This window comes from Dryas octopetala, chromosome 1 (genome assembly GCF_963921425.1).
Source record: "Dryas octopetala chromosome 1, drDryOcto1.1, whole genome shotgun sequence".
Lineage (NCBI taxonomy): Eukaryota > Viridiplantae > Streptophyta > Magnoliopsida > Rosales > Rosaceae > Dryas > Dryas octopetala.
In genome coordinates, this window is record NC_141366.1 from 15,505,361 (window position 1) to 15,529,702 (window position 24,342).

At 34.1% G+C, this 24,342-nt stretch overlaps 4 protein-coding genes across 5 annotated transcripts; 1 reads left to right on the top strand and 3 right to left on the bottom strand.

The window, feature by feature from the left end:
• Positions 1 to 346: 346 nt before the first annotated feature.
• Positions 347 to 7,681, bottom strand: LOC147298417 (leucine-rich repeat receptor protein kinase HPCA1-like). Its single transcript, XM_086242624.1, has 19 exons — positions 7,573 to 7,681; positions 5,449 to 5,566; positions 5,287 to 5,358; positions 4,997 to 5,071; positions 4,826 to 4,897; positions 4,546 to 4,707; positions 4,349 to 4,423; positions 3,964 to 4,035; positions 3,790 to 3,861; positions 3,609 to 3,677; positions 3,331 to 3,405; positions 3,157 to 3,228; positions 2,855 to 2,992; positions 2,229 to 2,707; positions 1,955 to 2,088; positions 1,712 to 1,846; positions 1,239 to 1,458; positions 825 to 1,060; positions 347 to 730 (listed from the first exon to the last, which is right to left on the bottom strand). Exons 1-19 carry the CDS (start codon positions 7,679 to 7,681, stop codon positions 347 to 349), a joined length of 2,769 nt encoding a protein of 922 aa, XP_086098750.1.
• Positions 7,682 to 9,389: 1,708 nt separating this feature from the next.
• Positions 9,390 to 10,358, bottom strand: LOC147298418 (uncharacterized). Its single transcript, XM_086241486.1, has 3 exons — positions 10,338 to 10,358; positions 10,070 to 10,145; positions 9,390 to 9,715 (listed from the first exon to the last, which is right to left on the bottom strand). Exons 1-3 carry the CDS (start codon positions 10,356 to 10,358, stop codon positions 9,390 to 9,392), a joined length of 423 nt encoding a protein of 140 aa, XP_086097612.1.
• Positions 10,359 to 11,749: 1,391 nt separating this feature from the next.
• LOC147298419 (Mitochondrial import inner membrane translocase subunit Tim17/Tim22/Tim23 family protein) lies at positions 11,750 to 14,422 on the bottom strand. The gene is made up of 5 exons (XM_086252184.1): positions 14,139 to 14,422; positions 13,115 to 13,179; positions 12,904 to 12,976; positions 12,763 to 12,816; positions 11,750 to 12,069 (listed from the first exon to the last, which is right to left on the bottom strand). Exons 1-5 carry the CDS (start codon positions 14,341 to 14,343, stop codon positions 11,828 to 11,830), a joined length of 639 nt encoding a protein of 212 aa, XP_086108310.1. The 5' UTR covers positions 14,344 to 14,422; the 3' UTR covers positions 11,750 to 11,827.
• A 5,073-nt stretch (positions 14,423 to 19,495) lies between these two features.
• On the top strand, positions 19,496 to 23,519 carry LOC147298420 (small ribosomal subunit protein uS8my-like). 2 transcript variants are annotated; one of them, XM_086228860.1, is made up of 5 exons: positions 19,497 to 19,547; positions 21,163 to 21,249; positions 21,763 to 21,912; positions 22,867 to 23,027; positions 23,205 to 23,519. In XM_086228860.1, exons 3-5 carry the CDS (start codon positions 21,783 to 21,785, stop codon positions 23,301 to 23,303), a joined length of 390 nt encoding a protein of 129 aa, XP_086084986.1. In that variant the 5' UTR covers positions 19,497 to 19,547; positions 21,163 to 21,249; positions 21,763 to 21,782; the 3' UTR covers positions 23,304 to 23,519. The 2 variants fall into 2 exon arrangements, with proteins under 2 accessions (XP_086084987.1, XP_086084986.1); XM_086228861.1 differs by lacking the exon at positions 21,163 to 21,249 and having other exon boundaries at positions 19,496 to 19,547.
• Positions 23,520 to 24,342: the final 823 nt, after the last annotated feature.

Below are 24,342 nucleotides of genomic sequence, written 5' to 3' on the forward strand. Positions count from 1 at the left end.
AATGATTTAACATTACTCCAATGATAATTTGACAAAATTAACTTATACAAGATTTTTTTCTTCTGTATTCACTATCAAGCAATGTTTCCAAGACTACAAAGGAAATCAATTTCAGCAACATTCTATTTCTTGATCATATGATACTGATACAAGATCAGAAGGTTCAAAACAAATTCCACCTTCAAACCAAAGTAATTGATATTCAAAGAGCCATCCAAACTCTACCAAGTTCAACGTTCTAAATGTATATCATACTCTCACTAAACTCCTATCTTTGTAGGTCAAAACCCCTACTATAACCAAAGACATGACCACTATAAGGATGGTACCTACTACCTACCATCCTCTACTCGAATCTTGCCGAAGTAGATGGTGATCTATCACTGGTGTTTGGAGCAGCAAGCTGTATTATTTTCTCGATCTCTTTCACCACTTCCCCCATTATAGGCCTCTTAGCCTGTGAATCTTCTAAACACAACATTGCCAAATCAACAAACATTTCTAAACCTTTCAGCTCTGTTTCCAAACCAATAACTGGGTCAAGAATTTCATGAAGGTTGTACAAATCTTTAGTCTTATCCATTGCCATATGTACCTCTCTCACTATATACTTCCCTCGCTGTATTGGCCTTCTAGCAGTTATCACCTCCAACATTACCACGCCAAAGCTATAAACATCACTCTTCTCAGTCAACTGCTGAGTCATGTAATATTCAGGATCCAAGTAACCCTACAGCAATAAAGAAAATCCATACTCAGTATTATGAAAAATTGCACTACTTTTGACTTTTGAGAGAGGAAGGGTCAGAGTTTTCTATACTGACCATTGTCCCTTTAACTTGAGTAGTCACATGATCGCTTGTGCTATCAGCCAAAGACTTGGAGAGACCAAAGTCAGCAACTTTTGCATTTAAATCTTTATCAAGTAGTATGTTGTTTGATTTAATGTCCCGGTGTATAATGGAAGGGTTTGCATGCTCATGAAGATAGGCCAGACCTCTTGCTGCACCAAAAACTACTTTAAGTCTCCTCATCCAGTCCAACCTGATTCCTGACTTCCCTGCATAGACAATTTTCTAATTTATCACACATAAGAGAAAAATGAATCTAGAAGTTGAGTCAACAGAAGCAAGTAAGCACAGACACATATTATATGTGTTCATCAAAACAGTAAGCAAATGATGAAGTGCCAAGGTCCTTGACATTCATATTTGAAGGCGAAGAACTGCATGGAATACCTGAAAGAGCATCCATTAAATCACCATTTGGAACGTGCTCATACACCAATATTTGTTCACCTTGCTCCAGACAAAAACCAACAAGGCTGACAAGATTCTTATGATGTACTCTTGATAGAAGCTCAACCTCAGCTTTGAACTCAGGTAACCCCTGCATAGATTCCCTTTTAGCTCTTTTAATGGCAACCATTTGGCCTGTCGGAAGAATTCCCCGATACACCTGTAAAATGTTACAAAAAAGTTATACATTAGAACAAGTTAGCAGTATACCTGTAAAATGTTACCAAATTATACATTTTGTAACTATCTAGAGACAGTAGTACTTTCAATTATTTGAATTTTTTCGCAATAAGATCGTTTGTATTGAGGAGTCAGCCTAATATAGCAGTGATGTGTGGTTAGGCAAAGTAAAATGATGGACTCACACATTCAGGAAATAATCTCTATGATAATGAAAGAGAATCAAAGTTAACCTGCCCATAACCCCCGGATCCAATATCATTTGCTTCAGAAAAACCATTGGTGTATTTCTTAAGCTCTTCAAAAGAGAACAATCTTGCTCCTTTCAACTGAGGAAACCTAGCACTACTATTTGAAATCCCATACTGCTGCATTTGTATGACATGAAAACAACAAATTAAAGCATTCTGTTCTACAAGATGAAATATAATGTGCCTGTCCTTCTTTACCATTTTTTCAGTTATGGATGGTCTTACCATAAGGATTGATCTCCTCAATGGGTCCTTTGCTCTCCTCTTTTGGTGGAGAGCATAAACCCCTACAAGGGCTAATAATAACAGAAGCACAGAACCACCAATTGCTGCACCAATTATCAAGGCCTTGTTTGATCCTGTAGGCACCTCAAAATGATGAGAGATGGAAAGAGATGGAAAGAGAGATGTGCCATTATTGAGATTGAGTTAACATTGCCACTTTTTAAAGCAGAATTGTAACCAATATCTCTAAGTTCAATGTGATTTTCAGAGTTACCTTTAGAGTTGCCATCAGGAAAAACAACAGAGTAGGGTCCAAAAATACTTGGACGTCCATCAAGGGTCTGGTTGCTAATAAGAGATGCAATTGCTGATGCTACTGTTTGGTTGAAGCTATCTTCACCAGATGGGAAAATTTCCATGATCAGTTCAAGCTGATAAGCTGAGCTCCAGGTAGGATTTCTCAGAGAAACTGAATCCACAGGAAGTTTAAAGGACAGAAAAGATTCCTTGAGAGAGTCCTGAAGCAGTGTGTAATAACTAAAGTTTCCCAAGTTTGAGAAAGCAACGAATATGAAGACTAGAGTTCCTGTGTAGGGATATGCACAACTACAGTTGGGAGAATAAACCTGGCCTGAACTACAGTTAACAGGCACACAGTTACTTGGTAGTATCGGATTTGAGGAATTTGATGCAGAAACATTGCAGTAATTTGCTGCCATGTTTGTTGGCTCACAAATTGGATTATCAACAAGTCTGCAAAAGATAATGGATGATTATTTTGACAAACATATAACTAAGTAGATCTTTTGGAAATTAATTTTCCGATAAGTAATCAAATACCCAGTTATTCAACACCCTAAGAAAACAAACGTAAAAAAGTGTATGAAAACTATTGCTTACATCACTGTAAAGTCGGATCCTCCAGCACTTGGTGTAAGTTCAGTAATGGAGTTCTTCTCCAGATCAATTACTTTCAAGTGCTTGCTATAAGTGGTTCCAATATCCAATAAGCCACTGAGATGGTTGTCCCTCAGCACCCTGTCGCAGGTAAGAATAAATCACTTTATAACCATCCTTCTAACTATACCACGATATATAACTAGAGTGCTAGAGATGGTTGTTTAAGACTAAAGCTATATAGATTCTTGCAACATCCATTGCATTGAGTGTGTGGTGCTACTAGAGATCAGAATGATACTCACACCGTCTCCAACTTGTCCAAGCTGAATAGGGCTTGAGGAACTTCTCCCTTAAGTCGTGTGTTTTCCATCATTCTGCCATACAGGATTGATGATATTAATTTCAAATGCACTTACACAAACTGTAACTCAAAAACACACACACAAAGAGTTATATGGAGGAGGAATGAAACATACAATGTTGTCAAATTCTGCAAGGTTGAGAACCAATTAGGAACATCTGACGCATTAAAAGTATTATTGCTCATATCCCTGCAGATTAAACTCAGTCAAAGGCATACGAGGTGATATAAATAACATTGAATTTTGTTATTAACTTTCATAGAAGCATGAATGTAAGAAATAATATTTTCTTGAAGGGAAAAAAGTGGTGGATAACTTACATTCTTTTATTGTGAAGTACAATGCTAAACAACTGATTGAATTAATAAAATAGTATTATCATTGATACTTACACATAGCTGAGGTTAATTATCCCAGTAAGGTTGGGCAACGGGCCAGTCAGCATATTGTTGGACAAGTGCCTGAAAATATATTACCAATAGCCTCTTTTAGTAAGGTGAATTCCAAGCAAGATGTTCAAAGCGTTCCTGGAACAGGTGCAAATTCTTTATTTGGTATTCAACGTATGCTTACAGTTCAACCATACGTGAAAGATTTTTGAGGCTTGAAGGCACGGATCCAGTTAATGAATTCCTATCAAGGCGTCTGTACGAGAATAAGATATTAAGTGCAAATAAGTTTACAAAGGCCACATCCCAGCAAAAATCCTGGTATAAATCTACTACGGGATGTGAAATAGATACTCACACTGCCAGCAGAGTCTGCACAAGTCCGAGAGTGGAAGGGATGCTGCCAGTTAGATTATTTCTGTCGAAAATCCTGCACAGACAGAAGTACTCAATCAGATAAAAGTTATGTGTTTCCCTTAACAATTGGGATTTCCAAATCAAAGAAACTTCAACTTCTCAGTTTTGATATCGAAGACATTTCATCACCAAAAGATGCAGCAGAGGCAATACCTCTTCAAAAAGAAATGTGCACCAAGGAAAGACTATTAGATATGCATTTCTTATACACATGAACTCATACATATCCTATTCTACTCTTCCATGTAGGTAAGCCAAATTGTATAGATTATCTCCAAATCCTCAAGCTATACCTACTAGAAAATAGACGGTTTAACAAAACTTACAAATGTAGGAGAGTCATCTTAGAGCTGAAAAGTTGTCGTGGAATTCTGCCTGAGAGCTGATTATTTTGAAAATGACTGCGTTTGAAGTAAATGAAAAAAATCAGATGGGCATAAATTGGAGAAAACAAAGCCAAGGTAAAAAAAAAAAAAAAAAAAAAAACTAATCAGCTGAAAATTACTAACTAGAGTTGACATACAAGTGCTTCGCCTTAGTTAACTCATCAAGACCAGATTGAGTCCTGTTAGAGACTGGAATGGAGCCCCCAAGTTTGTTGTCAGATATGTCCAGAAAGGAAAGATTGTACAGCTTACCAATGGAAGGCGGAATCTTCCCACTGAAACTATTGCTCTTCAGAGATCTGCAGTAGGACGTAAACGAAGAGTTCCGAAGTTATTGCATCCACCTAGACAACCATGGCATCTAGAAAAGAAAGAAAAAAGGGTGGGGAGGGGGGATAGAAAGATTGGAAACCTTACAGGTACGACAGCTGCTTTAGAGATCCTATCGTGTTTGGAATAGAACCAATGAAACTGCAACCAACCAGGTTTCTGGCATGCAAAGAAGAAAGCAACAAGGTAATTAGGAGGATAAATAATCAGATACCAAATCAACAACTAGTGGAGAAACCAAGAATTCTTTTTCTTTACAAGGTTATTAGCTTCGTCAAGTTTCCAATTGATGCTGGAACTAGTCCTTTCAGGCCCTTGTTGAAAGACAGATTCCTATATGAAAAATGATCAGAAATGAGTTATATAAGACTAATTGAGAAATCTATTACCACTAAATGCATCAGTAAACAATGGAGGGATTGATTAATGAAGTTAAAATAAATAGGGCAATGTTGACAAATTCCTCCAAAACAGTCAGTGCCTATGATACATTGAGCACTGAAGTACAATAGCTAGTGTATGATCCAAAGATGAAATAGAAGACTTACAGAGTCTCTAGCTCAGATAACTGCTCGATATTGCTGGGTAGCTGACCTGTCAAACTCATGTCTGCCAATGATCTGAAATTAAAGCAGACAGATTATTATCAAAAAATTAAAGCAAGCAACTTCCAGGAGAGTTTAAAAAATGGAAACAGGCCAAGATCTTACATGGAGGTAACACGTGAATTGGTGCACCTGATACCTTCCCAGCCATCACAAGGATCTGAACCCACCCAAATGGGAGGTCTTATGTTCCATTCATCCTTGAGAAGCAGCATGGCAACATCTGCATCAGAAATTTAGAAACTAGTTTAATGCTTCAATCTCCATTTATTGATTTATGAAGTTGAGATACCATCCTACCAAAATTCATTGACTATCATCAAAACTAAAGAAGTCAAGACTGTATGGTTACACCTAACCACTGCTTCAGCAACCCGAATTGCATAAAAGAAGCACTTTCCAGGAGTTGATGTCTGGTTCATCTCCTGCCAAGTTTTTTTGGTGCAGTCGGTTAATGAGTCCCACCACACACAACTCATGCCGATATTCCCTCTAATTTAGCCACTTGATCTAACAATCGGATATGGGGTTTTACTAAAAGGCCTCACACTAATTTCGATTACTGACTCCTTAGTAGTTGTGAGATTACATACACGTCTCTAATCTAGCTGATTTCTCATAGAAAATTACTCAAAACTATCTTAATTATAAACTCGAAACCATTATACAATACTGGACCACCCTCCATGGTTAAATGACTTGAACTGCATTATGTATAACCATTATACAATACACAAAGATGCTAATTAAGATAGCTAAAGTAGAAAAAACTGATTAGCTACACTATGAAAAAGGGCATAGCAGTTGAACAAAACTTACTGTCCTGACTATTTGCCCCTTCTGCAATAACAAAGAATTGGATTGACACAACAAGCAGCAGAAACACATGAATGGCCATTACTTCACAGGCAATGGGCATCAGAACCTTATTCCTCATTTTACTTGCCATTGTTGTGCACAGCAATTTATGAAGGACTCATTCAGATGGGAATCATTTAAAACCACTGAGCGACATACTTTTTCAAAGTCCATGGTCAGATTTCCTAAAACTTGTAACTTGTAAAAAAAGCAACTGATCTTGTTAAAATAAAAATTTAACCATGGTCAGATTTCCAAAGTCCATGGTCATTTAACGGTTTTAACCAATTGGTTGGATAATTTATTGAATTAAAAAAAAAATTGTCTAAGGTTTTACTGGTAAAGAACACACTAGTGAAATTAAAAAAAAAAAAACTAGTCATAAAAGACTCGGGCTTGTTTGGGAGTGCTTTTGTAGAAAGTGATTTTGCTCAATAGCACTTTCATTAGAAGCGTTTTTGTTAGAAATTCATAGATTTTTTGAAAAAAATTCAAGTCCTTCCTGTTAATATACTTAGAAGTGCTTCTTAAGGAACCATCTATCAGGTGCTTCACCCGAAATCAAGTGCTTCATCCGGAAGCACTTCCAAGTACTTTTAGAATTCATAAGCGCTTCTTATTTTTTTGCCAAACATAAGAAAAAGTGATTTTTACTATTTGAAAGCGCTTTTAAGCCTTCTAAAAACACTGTCAAACAAGTTAAAGAAATTGATTAGAGTACAAAGAAAATAAAAGAATAAACAGTATGAGATATATTGAATAAGTCTTGCCCAGAAAGATGGATTTAACTACATTATCAGCAAATCCATGACACTGGAGTGGTTGGAAGTCAACTCTTTACCCAGTAACATCATTTTGATTCTCAAAATAGTCGTGAAGAAACAATCAAATGAAGAATCCAAAACAAACAAATATATGCATATCTTTTTCCAAAATATATTATATAATAAAATCAACAAGGACAACAACATGCAGTACGTGGTTAATACAACTTGACTCAAACAAATGAAGCCATGGAAGAAGCTGACTAAGGTCTGGTTGATGTTGCCACAACTGTGGGCGCCAGCCAGTTAAGATAAAGCCAAATTAAGCTCCGGTCAAGTTGTCTCATGCGATCTAAACAAACCAAATGTCTCTTCCAATATCCAAACAGAAATGGGAATTTTCCCACTTCACTTTCCCCCTTTCTTGAGTCCAAAACCTGTAATGTTGAACTTCATGTAGTTGTAATTTAATCGAGCCTTCTCTCATGAGCACCCGAATTGTCAGGACCTGGTCTGGACCTAAATACTGAATACTATAGGGCAATAGATTAGGCTCATTCTATGCCAAAAGGCCCAAAAGAGCATATAGCAGTTGAACAAAACTTACAGTCCTGGCTATTAGCCTCTACTGCAATAACAAAGAATTGGATTAACCCAAGAAGCAGAAACATATGAGTGGCTCGAGTTCGACACATTAGTTTACAGGCAATGGGCATCAAAACCTTATTAATTAGTCATTATCTTGCATACAAATTTATGAAGAACTAACTCAGTTGGAACCCATTTATAATCATTGAGCAATTAAACAGGCCACTTTTTTTTTTTTTTACAAAACTTGTAACAGAAGTAAACAATTTAACTGATTGGTCCCATAATTCATAGGATTGACAATAAAAATAGTCTGGGGTTAGTGGGAAAGATAGTCAATAGTCATATTTAAACATATTATATAAGAAGACATCGAAAGGGATTATTGTATAAAGAAAAGTTAAAACTAAACAGTATGAGATATATATGATGGAACCTGTAAAACGGAGACCTTGAATAAATTATTCCCCAGAAAGATATGAAGGCAGAAGGTGTTAACTAAATTAATTATCAGTAAATCCATGGCATTGGATTGGTTGCAAGTCAAAATCTTGACGTAACATGGTTTTGAGTCTCAAAATTGTGATAAATTAAATTAGAAACATTCAAACGAAGAAACTCAAAAATCAAAATTGTATATATGTGTGTGTATGATAATATATCCTTTTCAAAATATATGTGTTACATAATCAACAATAATCATTACATGGAAAATCTAAGGCATGTTTTGTATGATTACAGCAAGTTATCGGTTCTGCATGAGTTTTTATTTTATATACTAGAACTTCATTAGTGACATATTTGGGCCTGATTGATTTCTGAGCTTCCTTAGTAACTTTTAGCAATTTAAAAACCCATTAGATATATTATGAGTGTAACAAGAAAGATAATCTGTTTTTTGGGGACAGCAAGAAAGATAACTATATATAATTTGAGTTATTGGAAAGAAGTAAATCTTAATTTTTAGTTAGAAATACGTATATATATATAGTTTGAATTTTATGGCAGACCGCCGATTTGCTGATAGAGTCATCATTGGTATATGCACTCAATTTGATCAGCTGCTCTTTGCATTCTCAAACATTGTGGATCGATTTGCATAGCTCAAACATGGTGGTTTAAGATTTTTTTGAATCCATGGTTAGCCCAGGCTGATAGTGAGTGGTTAGTGCTGAGAATAAACAAAAACTTAATTGGCATAATTTTTATGATTATGCGAATAATATATGAGATAACACTACCATCTTTACAAAAGAACATGCAGGAGTATTTCACCTGTAAAACACATGCATATAAAGCTCATTGAAGGATCAAATGGCAAGATAGCTAGGATACAACTTAATGCTCAATTGACATTAATATTGAATTTCTGTTGAGAAAAAGATCCTACATCGTAAATGTGAGGCTTTGCATAGTGACTTATAAGGGTTTGAGCTACTCCTTCCATTGCCAATTAATTTTGGAATAGATGTCTAGATTACATAGTATAGAACAGGCTATTCACATAGTAGGCCCACATGCACATGTGCTCCCATGTCACAAAACATGAATTTTTCACGTATTAGGCTTGAGTGACACCGCCAATAATGAATCAAATAACAATAAGGAAAAGACAATTTAACAAGAAGAAATTCTACTTGATCAAGATGTTTATAATCCATCATCCCCTATCTTTCTGTCTGTCTCACACATACATAGCCCAAACCAAAAAAAAAAAAAAAAAAGCCATGAGTAAAACATATTAGTATATAATTAAGGTCTTCTTGTCAGCCCTGACTCAAAATTCAAAATTGTTCCACAGTGGATGAATATTTATTAATTCATCATCGATCTAATTCAATGATAATATGTATAGGGTGCCTGCAGGGGATAGTAATGGGTCATAGGAGGTTCATGGTAGCCATATGAATAGTATCTATAATGCCCATAATAACCATCCATATTATAATTAGGGTCTGATCCCCTATGGTAAGGACCACCATCATAACTTTGGTCTTCATAATACCCATTCTCATTGCCATATGTATATTGATCTCCAGTCATGACCCAACAGATTTCGGCTTCTTTCCCAGCCTTCATTAGCCTTTTCAGTAACTTGTTTGGGTTTACTTTTCCAGAAACATATGCCATGCCTCCTTCTGCATCTACACTATAAGATGATCCTGAATAATTCAAACACAAAGACTTCAATTAAAAGTTTGACAATAACTACTATTTTCCTAGAAAGGGATAAGCTTTTGCTAGATTTGATATTTTTTTAAAACTCGTTCAAATTTGTTTTGTATGTTGTTATATCGGACTAAAATTGTATTTATTGAGACATAAATTTAAAAACTTAAATAACTATTAAGTCTCATTAGTAAAGAGCTTTAAAATATTTCGTACATTAAAATACGATCCAATTTATCCGGTCTAGCATAACGAATGAGCCCGAAAAGAAAAAAGAGACAAAGAAAGAACATGCATGCATGCGTGGTAAACATTGTGTTCGATCTTTAGAAACTTGAGAATATTACCTTGGATATTTTTCAGCATTTTGGTCAGGCACTTATGCCATCCTTCAGATTTGGTGTCTATTTTCAATCCACAAGTCTGTAAACACATATATAATATCCACAATAATAAATTAACATGACCAAGAAGGAGAAAATATTATTGAAGAAATAAAGAATTGAAAGAGAATGCATCGAGGATGTATAATAAAGAATTGAAAACTATGCACATATGTATAACTAATTAATAAATAAAAAATGAAGGATTGGAGATTGTAGTAATTAGTCTGACCATGTAAGAACGTGACAGCATTGTAATTTGTAAATAACTTTCCAACACCTCGCGACCAAAGACAGTACGTGGCTACGTGCTAGGTTTCTATGAAGTAGGAAATTAATTAGGGTTTTCTGAAAGAGAAAAGAAGATGGGCTTTAGGGTTTCCAATGGATTTGAGGGAGGTGTACATGGTATTTATAGAGTTAGTGATGGGTTTCGGAGTCATATACATAAGAGCTTTAGAAGATCTCCTTCCATTTCTGCAACATATCCTATAGTTTTTTATCTCCTCTATTCTTTATGGTTTTTGATCCAACAATATAACTTTATTAATTATCAAAATCAATATCCCTTTCTCTTTACCCAAAAAAAAAAAAATCAATATCCCTGCTTTTAAACTTGCCATTGAAATACATGATTTTTGGAACACATGATTAACCATATGATCCGTGAATCCAATTTTATTATTACATGGTTACCTAAAAATTACCGGGTAGTATTTTGGGCTAACTATATTAAATCCTTAACCTATTAGCCTCGAGAAAATCATAATCTATGATCTTTATTTTTTGGTAAGAATCTATCATCTTCTTTAGTCCTTCCTACATAAACATTAAATTCAGCATTTTCCTTTAATTTATTATAAGAAAATCATTCCTACGTAATTTGTTTTGATATGGTAACTCTTTGATTCTCTTATTTCTTTTACGGGTTTACCACCGATATTTATTGGTGACACTTTTACGATAGTATACAAATCAAAGTGGAATGGGAGATCCCCATTTTCGAAGTTGAAAGCCCAACCATATTAAACACATTTTGAGCCTTTGAGGGGTCCAAAATGCTTGTCAAGGGCTCAGCTTCCAAACCCAACCTTTTTTAGATTTCAGATTTTCCTTCAGTTATGATAATTATTAGACTAAATTCTACTTTTGTCCCTCTAATTTAGACCTGATCCCACATTGAACCTAAAAGAAGTGGAACCCCCATTGTTAAGTGAGGCATTCTGTTTCTCTTTCTTTTTCACACTTTTCATGAGACAGAAAGAGTGTCGCTTGGATAGATGATCCTGCAAATAGTGGATTATAAATGTCATCTTTACAGACTTGTAGATTGAAAATAAACAACAAATCCGATGGACAGCATAAGCGCCTGATCAAATTGCTGAAAAATATCCAAGGCATTCTTATAATCTTATTAACTCCTAAAGAACACAAATTTGTACCATGCACGAGTAATTTAATATTTAATTGGACGTAGCCTATAATTATTCAATTCACCATCTATTTATGCCAGAACTCTTTCTGAGTTTCCCTCCTGGCAGGTGAAATTGACCAAGGATGGGACCACACGTACCAATGAACGGAATCAATAACTTTAGAAAGAAAAAAAATTGATTTTGTAAACAAGTAAGCAGGAGAGGGTACTTGTAGGCAGATGACTAAATAATTGAAATAGTAATTAGCTTGTTCATTGTCATCCTGACAGATAGTGATGAAACAAAATTAGGCTGTGCGAGGGGTACCCTTGTTGTGATTCTTCAAGGACTTGCAAAAAGAGGAGAAGCCCGCTTTTAGTTCACCTGGAAGTGAAAGTTGAAGGGGGAGCACCAAGGAAGGATGTTCCTCACTTTTCTTTCTCACCAAAAATGGTTGTGCCAAAGCTGGCTGCTGCTTATTAAGGCCTTCAAGAATGAATGAAAATGCCCCAAAGGTGAGGCAGCTCTGTAGAAGAGCCTGAGGTGCACCTGCAAAATTAGAATCAAATAATGTATAAGTTTATGTGCGTCCAGACCTAAGAACTTCCCAAGCGAAAATTAAGTGTGTTCAAAAAGTTACACAGACATATGGAAACTGCCATAATTGATAAGTGCAGCAAAAGGCATGCATGTTGGTGACAAGCCCAAAAATGAATAAGAACAACACAAGTAGGATTTCTGTAGATATGAACGATATTTGTTTTAGTAACAAAGTCAAATATGTGTCATTTACGCATTTGTAAACTATCGGATTAATTAAGATGATACGTGGCCAGATATCCTCAATCAAAGTCAATACATGTGATTTAAAACTCATTCAAAATATAAACGTACTCTGAACACCAATGCACTGTGTCCATGATATGAGACAGAAGAATGGTTCCAAAGGTAGCATATCTTTATCAATTGTTTAATACAACATGAAATGGGAATCATACACATCAATATAGGCAAGCATGTACATGCATGCATGGGTTGAAAACAGATGACACAATCTGTGCTGAATACATAGGACCATATGTAAAGACTATGGTGGTGTATATTTCCTTTCAAGGGTGGAAGAAGAGTTTTTGGGAAAGGGCAGCACCAAGGAAGCGCAACGGCAGTAATCAGTAGTATAAAATCAAAAAGTGGAGATTAGTCCAGTTGTTAATTTAATGCATTGAATAAGATGATGGATACCTGGAAAACTAAGAGCAAGACCAGTGCAACATCCAGCTACACCTGCATTAATAACTGCACAGGAAGAAAGCATGATCATAATATAAATGAATGAACAATGTGAAAGTACCAGTTCAACATTCAAGTTTCAAGTTTCTATACCATCATCCTTTCCTCGCAGCCTCTTCAACATGCAGACAACCAAACTGTGCACTCCAGACAAAACTGCAAATGTCTGAAAAGGAAGATAAAAAAAAAAAAGGAACCTTCATAACTGAAAACAAAGAAACATACCATGTATGCTGTAAATAAGAAAACTGAACTAATTCCAGTCAGATAGTCAAACTATCATTTAAAATAGGATTTCTCATACCTTGGCAGAAGATCCTGCCTCTGCAAAGGATCCTTTAAAGCCTTTTTTCTTAACCAACCCAGCACCTGAAATACAAGGTAAAGTAAACAATTCTCAAAGTCTGATTGATATGCGTAATTGCGTACACATAAACAATACAAATTGGGTTGAGTTGAGTAGCAGATTGCTTAAGCAGGCTTTGTTCATCTTTTGAGTCACTGCTAAACTTGTCAACCCAATCTCAAATCTCTTGCTTTAACAAGTATATAATTTCAAGCCAAACTGAGTAACCCAATATCAAGTCAAGTTTGAATAGCGTGGTTCCCTCATCATGTGCACATGGTCACACATAAATGAAGGGCATTATCTAAACATGATAGAGTGATAGCTGAATAAACCTTAATAACTACAGGGACAATCAAAATTGTCTCTGATAAAAAACTTCTAGCAGATTGGTGTGTGCGTGCAATGAGTATAACATGTAACCAAGCAAATAGAAGTAATATAAAGTTCACAATGCCCCATTCAAAAGGCCTTGAAGCCTTAATATTTGGCAGTAGAAAATTAATAAAGCATAGGTGAAAACCAGTCATGTAACCTGCTCCAACTCCATCTATAAGCTTATGCCACGCAATTTCCAACTCTTGAAATCTCAACTTAACCTCAATTTATAGCTTTACTATCTTATCAATTCCATCAGGAAATGTGCAAATTACACTCCTAATACTTTAACTTAACCCAATTCTTACCTAAAACCACAACTTTCACATCTCAACACTAACAACATACCTTAACAATTAGCAATATTGAACAAAACCCACCAAATACTCCAAGACATTCATTATTCACAGAGAGAACAGTAACCCAATTGTCCCAAATCCCACAAAATTAAAAATCATGTTTTATCAAACATTCCAATCCCATATCAGCATCACTCGAATTAAACACCACAATTTAGCAATTTAAAACATCACACACACACACACACACACATATATATATATATATTGAGGGAGGGAGAGGGAGAGGAAGAGAGAGAGAGGACCGTAGCCAAAGATGGAGCCCATGAATGCCCCGCCGGCGGAGTCTCCCGCGAACCTGAGAAGGCAGACAGCAGGACCATTGGAGGAAGCAGGGAATAACGCGTTTGGCGAATTAGGATTAGGGTTAGGGTTTGGACTGGTATCGAGCTCGGGGTCAGTGTCCGTGCCCGTGTCAGTATTCGGAGAATCCAACGAAGTTGCCGCCATGGCTAATATTACTCTTTCTATTCTATCTCTATCGAGCTTTAAGAAGAAAACTCAAACCCAAAACTGAGACAGTGTCTTCCGTATTTCATTTTTTATGTTTTGAGATATTTTCCGGACGCTGAAAACGACGTCGTGGTGGTTCATATTCTACTAAATAAGTAAATAACGACGTTTATGTAAGGCCGTGTTTGGTTTCGCGTTGGGATAATGGGTCCTAAGACATCTATGTCAAGGCTAAATAAAGAATCTCTTTCAGGGCCAATCTCATATTATATTTCGGTGATCCGAGCTATGTCTCTATTTAAAGGTTATTTATACAAAAAATTAGACAAAGAAAAAATCATTAAAATATCAAATTTTAATTAAATAAATAGACAAATATAATATTTTGACAAACACTTGAAATGATGATTAATTAATCGAATGGTTAAATGATTTCCGATTTATCTAAATTTTTGTAAAGTTGATTATTTAATATAGACTTAAAATTAGATAGCTTCAATCGTCGAATTACAATGTGAAGTAGGCCCACTAGAGATCTCTTATATAAATTAAATGAAGGATCCCTCAATAGAAGGGACATGTGGATTTCTATAGAGTAAATTATTTTAAAGTTTATTTTACAGCCCTTAATGATAACTAAACTCACATAAAAAGTTACAATGACAAATAAATCTGCTTTTTGACAAAAAAACCTACATTATAATTTTCTCCGTATTTTTTGTGCCGAGCAGTTGACACCCTACTAAGCGCTCGACATGTTTTTTTTTTTTTTTTTGAAACTAGGCAAATTGCCATTGTTCGACAATGACAATTAGTAACAATCATTTTTACATTTTAACAAGGTGGATGTGACTCCATAAGCTTTAATTTTGTGTTTTATGTTAGTTTCTTTAATTTTTGACATGTTTATGTAAGAAAAGACATAAGTTATATCTATAAGTATTATTTTTATGTAGTTCAAATAGCTACTGTTGCACAACGGCAATAATTGATGAGCACTTGGTGAATAGTTCAGAGCGCTCGGTCAGTTCTATATCGCGCAGCGCGCATTTCATCAAATTGGACCGAGATGGGAGCGCACTATAGCGCGTGGGCTGGGTTATCAGGCTTATTTTTTCAATTGGACTTTAAAAAAAAACTCATTTATATATAATTTTTTCACATTTTACCCACCTGGATTTTGGCCTCATTTTCACTTCATCACTTAAATTATAAATTGAGTCAATTCACCACCTCATTTTATAATTTTTTGTAATGTTAGACCTTGATGATTTTTCGTCACACTTATGAGCACATATGTCGCACGTGACCTATTTTTAAGGGGTTTTTGGTTTTAGGCCTAAACGAAATATCAAATAGGATTAAGGGGCCATTTAGGCCCTTTTTAAATGGACAAGAAACCTAAGAAAAAAACCTAAAAATACCACACACAAAATCATTTGGTATTTCTTTTAGGTCTAAAATAACCAAAATTAAAACGCCTTAAAAAGGAGGTCACGTGTAACGCACGTGCTCGTTTTAGTGGAAAGTGTGGCGAAAAATCCTCGAGGTTTGACAATAGAAAAAATTATAAATTATGGTGGAAAGTGACTAAATATTTAATTTAAGAGGTGAAGTGAAAACGAGCCCAAAATTCAAATAGGTAAAGTTTAAAAAGACCTATATATTCCATTGAGGGATCCCTCAAATAATTATATTTAAGGGATGCCTCATGGGGTCACTTTATATAGTATTTCAACGATCTGAACAATTTATTTTTTAAGTCTCTATTCAAATATTATGCTTGCAAAAAATTAGACAAATTAGAAATTATAAAACTATCTAACTTTGATTAAATAAATAAACGAACAAATTTTTTTCAATAAACATCTGAAATGATGACCATTTAATCAAACAAATACATGATTTCCAATTTAGCTAATTTTGTACAAGGATGATCCTTCAATGATGACCTAAAATGTAGACGATTCCGATCATTAAAATACAATATGGAGTAGACCATACAACTTATTTACCTTTAAATGAGGGATCCCTTAATGGAAGAGGTATGTATATATATATACACACACACAAAGCGCTCTAGAGCTAACCGATTAATAAGATTACATCAACACTAACAATCCTTGTTGGCTTACTACACAATGTAATTTCATAATCTGAACCATTCATTTTTTAGGTTCTTATTCAAAAATCAACAAAAAAAAAAAGACATATTATGTATGATTACAACGAGTTATCAGTTCTGCATGAGTGTTTACGATATATACTCGAATTGCATTAATAATGACTTTTGGGTTTCATTCGATTTTTTATCATACAAAGAAATATGTATGTATATATATATATATATATTGAGATATTGGAATGAATTAAACCTTGTTTTTTGGTTGAAAAAGGTATATATGTTTGAATTTCATTGTAGGAGAATAGGTAAAAATAGGATTTGAGGTTATTTTTTCGACTACTTAAAAAAAAATTAAAATGTAACATGAAACTTCAAAGTGAGACATGGACAACACAAAAGTTTTGTGAATAAGTAATGTCTAAACATCTATTTTTTACAAATTTGTCTCACAGGAAATATGAAGTAAAATGTCTTCTCAATGAACCAAGTAGCTTTCGAAGCATGATCACCCAGTTCTCTCCTCCTAAGCATTGGGCTGCCATATTTTGAGCTAAATGTCAAGTAGTGCAAATCTCTTTGGGCTGCTAACCATACACAACATCGTTAGTCACCTTGGCCTTAAATATTTGAGAACAGTGTAAACCATAAATAGAATTGAAATATTAATTAACAATTAATCAACAAATGATTAAAGAGTAGTTGTTTGGGTAGTCTAGTTGGAAGGGTTGTATAATTGCCATCATGCATCCAAGTTCGATCTCTCCTCACAAATAAAAGAAAACAAATGAATTAAGCAAAAATATTTCTATATGAAAGGGGTTCAAACTTGGAATCTCTTACAATAAAGTTGAGAGGAATACCATTTGAGTAACAACTAATTGTTTTTTTTTCTCTAACTGTTTTAACCTCCTTATAAAAAAAGTTACTTCCAAATTAAGTTGATTTTTGCTTATTCCAATGTCATAATTATATATTTCAATTAAATAAATTAACCAAATAAATGGCTTTAACAATTATATTAGTTTTAGGCTTATTTACACCAATGTTACTTGAAAGATATACTTTTTTTATTTTGCCCCCTTAAATGTATAATGTATTACTTTACCACCTGAACTCAAAACATTATTGCAAAATGCCATGTTCCGTCAAATTCATCAGTTAGATAATAGAAAAGGTGATGTGGCGCCTATGTGTACTTTTCTTTGGGTATTTGATATTTTTATGGAGAAAAATTAATAAAAAGTTGTTTTAAAACAAAAATTTTAAAAATTTTAAAAAACAAAAATTCAATTAAATAATACCCTCTATGTGACGAATTAAGGTTACCAAGCAATGATAACATGGAGAAAATGACGAAATGCCCAAAGAATTGATGGAGGACTTGACATAATTAATGGAATATGACATTTTGCAATAATGTTTGAAGTTCGGGTGATAAATTGATATCTTAAATTTCAGGGGCAAAATGAAAAAAACAAAAAATCCATCTTTCAGGTGGTATCAGTATAAATAAGCCCTTAGTTTTAAGTTACTTTCAAATTAGACAAAAACTCCATAATATTTAGGCGATATCTAAGATTCCACAAGTCTTGCAAGTTGCAAGTTGTAACATCTTTTTGGGAATAATCAAGGTATTAAATTTTGAAATTTTCGGTGAAATTTTGCCGAAAATTTTGTTTTTTTAGGGATCCGAAATCGAAACACATGTTTGATAATTTTTCGTGAAGATTTCGCTGAAATTTTTGAAATTTTTCAAAATTTCGGCGAAATTTACCGAAATTTATTGAAATTTTCCTATTTTCTATTTTCTCCAACATCAGAAATTCATCAAAAATAGCTCGAGACTCCAAATAATTCACCGAAAAATTCTACGAACTCGTAGTGATGAGTACTAATTTCCTATGACCTCAAAATAATCAAATTGCTTTCAAAAAAAATTATGAAAAATCCTACTCTCATAATTTAATTCTAAAAATAATAATAATCACCAAATTCTTGAATTTTCATTTTCTAAAATTCATTTCCACACAACTAAGCTTTAAAACCACAACCAAAGGTCTAATTTAGTTAAATAAACTTAAAGAAATTTCTAATTTCTTTAAATAAACCTTAAACAAGTTTGAAAAATTTAAGTAACAAAATTACCATAAGCCAAAATTTGAGTTGCTATACTCAGTGAAGACAAAGTTTGGTTAGATGAGAGGCACGGGAAAAAAGGAAGGAAAGATTAAAAAAAAAACTTAAGAGAGAGGCACGGGGAAAAAAAGTAAAGAAAAAAAAAAGAGAAAAAAGGAGGGGTGGTTTGGGGCCTTTGGGCAATTGAAAAGAAAAAAAAAAGGTTTGGATTTCGTTTACTTATTTTAAACCTTAAACTCTAATACATTTATATATAAAAAAATAATTAAACTTATCATAAAGGGCCTAAAACCTAATATCCTAAAGAATATAGAGTATATAAGGTTTAATGTATAAATTATAGAATATAAAGAGTATTAGAGTTTAGATTTTAGTGTATAATTAAATTATACAGTATAAAGAATATACTAATTTTATTTAACAATATTTGCTCCAGCGCGCATTATATTCACCTTATATCATATGAAACCTACTATATAATTTGATTTCTTCAATGTTTTTTATCAATTTTGTAGATAATATGTTAAATAAACATACAGTAAAGTTTTATTAAAAATTTTCGTATTTTGATAGCAATTTTTGTCGTTTCCGTCTAATTTTTGTCGAAATTTAAAAATCTTCAAAATTTCATCAAAATTTCCCTCAAAATTTCAAATTTAATTCCTTGGGAATAATTGACTAAGAATGATTTTCACTTTGTCCTGCAATAAGTCTTCATTAGCCCAGCAAGTTATGATTGTAAAAGCCCAAGTTCAAATACCCTTCTGTAGATTGAAAAAGAAAAAAAATAAGTCCCGTAGGTTCTATGGCCCAATATTAACAGCCCAGCCCAGCCCACTGAAAAAGATTTCACTCTTCATTCGCCTCCCCCTCCTCCTTCAATTGTTCCGAAGAACTTGTTCGGTTTCTTAGAGACTCAAACTCTCACTCCCTCCCGCAGGTATTTCCTTCCCTTTATATACGAGTTTCCTGTTTATCTTATTTATATTCTCGTTTCCAAGTTCTTGTAGTGGCTCCGATTTGTGTTGCGCTTAGTAGTTTAGCTCCTTTATGCTTCACCCATGAGCTTGCTGGTTCGTGTTTTTTGTTTCCCCAGATATAAGCCTATAAGGATTTGGTTGTTTAACTTGTTTTTTGCTTTCAGGCATATACTTTTTATTACAGATTTTTCTTTAGAGTTTAGACTGGATGGAAAATTAGGCACATACTTGAGTTTTAGATGTAATTGTGAGGAAATTGTGGCAGTTGATGTACTTGGAGAAGCAGGAGCCTCCATTGTAATTGAGGATGTAAAAATGAGTAATAGAAGTTTTTGAACAGGTTTTGTACATTTGAGAAATGTCAAAAAAAAAAAAAAGAAACGAGATTCTATTGATATTTCTGCAGAGCTTTTTCACTGAGAAGAAATGTTTTGCTTGAAGGTTTAGCCCACCTTAACAAACAATATTGGCTCCCCCCTTGAGGGTATCAAATGGGAGCTCATAATCATGTTGGCTTTAATTCTGAACAGTCTAAGCGTTTGGGGTTCAATGGTTGTCTAACATGGTATCAAAACTCAGGTTGTAGGAAGTCCTAAGTTCAAACCCCTAATCCCTAATCCCTATTCCCTACTTATTTGTTAATTTACAAGGTGCAAGGTGATGTTTATGCAAGGTTTAAAATATCGGCTGTGAGAAAAATATCGAGACTCCAAAATAAAGAAATATCAATGTTGTTATTGATATCGACCACTGTCCACAGATACCACAGATAGTATTATATATAGTATATAATATATATATTATGAAGAGTGCTCTAAAACTAACTAGTTAGCAAGTTAATATGAAATTAACCATACTTTTGGGACCACCACATAACTAATTTCATAATTCGAATCGTCAATTATTTATGTCATACTTCAAAGATCATCATTACAAAAAATCAACTAAATCAGAAATCATTTAGTCATCTAATTGAGATCAAATAAATAGACGATCAGTGTTTTCGATAAAAGCATATAAATAGTTGTTGTTATAATCAAATGACTAAATGATTTCCGATTTTAGAGATTTTTTACAGGGATGATCTTTGAAATATGGCCTAAAAAATAGACGGTTCAGATTTTGAGATTACATTATGCAGTGGGCCCAATATGGTGGTTAGCTTTGTATTAACTTACTAACTAGTTAGTTTTAGAGCATTCTTGTATATACTATATAGTTTAATATAATATATAATATATATATAATATATTATATAGTATATTATATATTATACTATAATATACTGTAATATAGTATGCTTTTTTCATCCTGCCGAGTGCGTATACGGATAAATTAGACTGAGACTTAATTTTCTATTTAGATGTATACAAAATTTGAGAGTAATTTATTATTTTTTTTATCGCAAAAGCATATAATTCATTCATCGAAGCATATAGCAATTGTAATTTAACCTTTTTTTTTTTTTTTTTTACCCAATCCCTATCACATTATTCCCAAACCCCAATCTCTCTTTATTTTTCTCCTCCTCCCATCTCTGTCTCTCTGTCTCTATCTCTCTCTCTCACTGTTTAGGGCGTTCAAGTTCGCCAGGACGTAAAGACTCGAGCTTCTCCGCTGAAGAGCATTGAACCTTCATCAGCTTCATCTACTCAGCTCGAGGTTAGGGGTTTTTCTTTATAGACCTGTATTTTGATCAATAGGTATGTGCAATATAAAGAAACTGATGATGGGTTATTCTGAAACTAAATAGAATGATGGGTTATCTTCATCCGCTTCTAATTTCTTTGAATTTCTAATTAAGGCTACAGTTTTCTGCTAGAGGAAGTTTATCTTATCAGTATGAGTTTTGGTTAATTTGTAATTTTAATGTGTTGGGTGTTCTGTTGCTATATGTGTATTGCATTTGTTTGAATTTGCTTATCAAATAGTAGAAAGATGAATGTTAGACAACTTAATGAGTGTTGCCAGTTGTATACGGTATACCTATATGTTGCTCTTTTGCCACATTTTTCTGCCCCTCCACGTTCAAGATCAGCCTTCACTTGAGGGAGGGTGTTGGCTTGGTATACATTGTTAGGCCATTCCTAATTGCTTAAGTTTTTGGGGTTTAGTGATTGTCTAACAAATCACACATAAAAGATATTTTATTGGGTCTGATGGGTTTTTCATTAGGTTTGCATTTTGCAAGAGAGATGGGGAGGATGATATTGAATAATGCGTTGAGAGCAATAGTCAATGCGGAGAGAAGGGGGAAAGCTACGGTGGAGTTGCAACCTATCTCCACAGTCATGTCATCTTTCCTCAAAATCATGAAAGATCGAGGTAAAACCCTATATTCTCCTCCCTTTTGACATGGATTTTGTTGATTATTACTAACTGAGCCTTTTTTTTTTTTTTTTGCATTAATATTTATTCTGAATCTGGCTGCTATAATGTTGATTTTGTTGAGCGTGTCTTGAAAGTGGTAAACATAGTGATTAAGGATCTAAAGAACTTAGCTGGTATGGGCTCATGGGATTTCATTAGGTTTATTGGTGGGTTATGGGATTTCAATGGTCAATTTGTGATCCACTTATGAGTTACGTACATAGTATCTTCATTTTGATGCAAGGCATAACCGGGAAGGCTTGAATAAGATACGTTAATAATAATATGATTTGAAGCTATATTGGCTTGAAATAAGTTAATGATGATTTTAGAACTGGGTAAGTGGGTATTATAGGGCTTGCATTGTACGGAACTTGGAATTTATAATGGGATTTTTTTTGTCTACATGCGTTGTTTCAATTAGAGTATATGATATTTATTTCTCTGCTTAGATTAAGAGGTTTGAAATTAATTGGCTGTTGCAAAACAGTTTTACCTTTCTAAAGATGATAAGTTCACCAGAAAAAGACATTTTTCATAAGCATACTCCTATATCTTGTATTGGTATGTAGAATTGCATTCGTGCATGCTGGTGGGGGGTGAGAAACAACTTTATAGAATTTGTTCTAATGTTAGGATGTCGTGAACATAATTCTGTGTTGGGAACCAAACAGGGATTTTAGTTTCACTGTGGTTGCTAGATGAAGGGGGAACTCTATTGGGAAGTTGTATTGGGCATACAGAAGAAAGATAAATAGCCAATGGACTATTTGGCCATGTACCAAATGTATTACACTTCTTGTTCTGTTTCTTTGTAGGAGGGAACAACAAATCCATATTATCTCCAAATGCTATTTGTTAATTTGTTGCCTGTTGTAATATTCCTGAGCATGGCATGTTTTCTTTCAGGTTATATCAAGGATTTTCAAGTATTTGATCCGCATAGAGTGGGGAAGATAACAGTTCAACTACAGGGCAGGGTTAATGATTGTCGAGCTCTTACTTACAGGCAGGACGTCAAGGCAAAGGATATTGAAGAGTACAAAATGCGTAAGCTTCCAACACACCAGGTTTGTTAACTTCCTGATGTCTAAAGATCTGTCAAAATTCTTGATTCTCATTTGTCCCTTTTATTATCAAATGTCTGGGAAGATCTGTCATTTGGGTGTTAAAATTCTTTTATGGGTCGATGTGTTCATGAAAGGATAATGTTTTGTGTTCTCTTCTTTTCTCTTCTCTTCATGCAGTGGGGTTATGTTGTGATTACAACTCCAGAAGGTGTCTTGGATCATGAAGAGGCTGTTAGACGTAAAGTGGGTGGTCAGGTTCTTGGCTATTTTCATTAACATCTTGTGGATGGGAAGACAGAAAAGGTTCTCCTGTACGATGAAAGCCTGACTTCACCAACGAGAACTGTTTTGTTTACCTTAAAATTAATTTATTCGAATCTTGTGTTGATTGATGATTTAGATAAATGGTAGAACAGGATTGCTCCTTTTGAAAACACATACATGATCACTTTTTCCTATGTTTCATAATCACCTTGTCCATTTCACATAAAAGTCTCTCTCTCTCTCTCTGTTGTATTTGGGATTAATCATGCTGTGAAGGAATAATCTGGCTATTTTCACACACCATAATAACTCTGTTTGAGATTTTGAAATCCATTAGCTACTCTTGAGCACTTGCATAACTTGTTCTGGAGCACATATTTTTTTAGTTTACCGTTTATAACTACTGATCTGATATTTGAAGATTACAGTTGACGGACATAGAATGGTTATACTTAGAATTTCACAAATTTGAGAGCATGCACTGTAACAAGTTACTTGAAGCATTAGTCTGTCTTTATTACAAAAGTGGTAGCATCATTAGGTTAGACCGGGTTATTTTCTCCCAATTGTCTAATCGGCTATATATAGCTTTGATTTTGGCATCTTTTACACTTTTCAGCTAGTAAGTAATTAACAGAAATCTTAAAAAATTCGACTAGGACTATCCAAGAAGAAAAATCCCCAGTCATGGTACCTTTTGCTCTTAAAGACAAGAGTAATGCTGCTGAAAAATTTCTATGCTGCGCTAAAAGTGAGTCAAATAGGCTACATAAGGCTATTAGTTTGAGTCCAAATACTATTTTGGATGCTGGATATATATATTTTTTAAAGTATTTTGGTTTTGGTATTTAGAATGAACTCTGGTCATCGGTTCACAAGTGGATTTGGCTTGATACTCCAGTTTAAGTCTGGTATACAAAAAAAAACGAAGATAGAAAGAGACACTGAATCAGGAAACAAGTACTCAAACAAGCATCTACAGCCATAATTCATAAACAATAGAAAACTTAATGTATTTATTTTTTCAGCCATAACAATGTATTAATGCTTT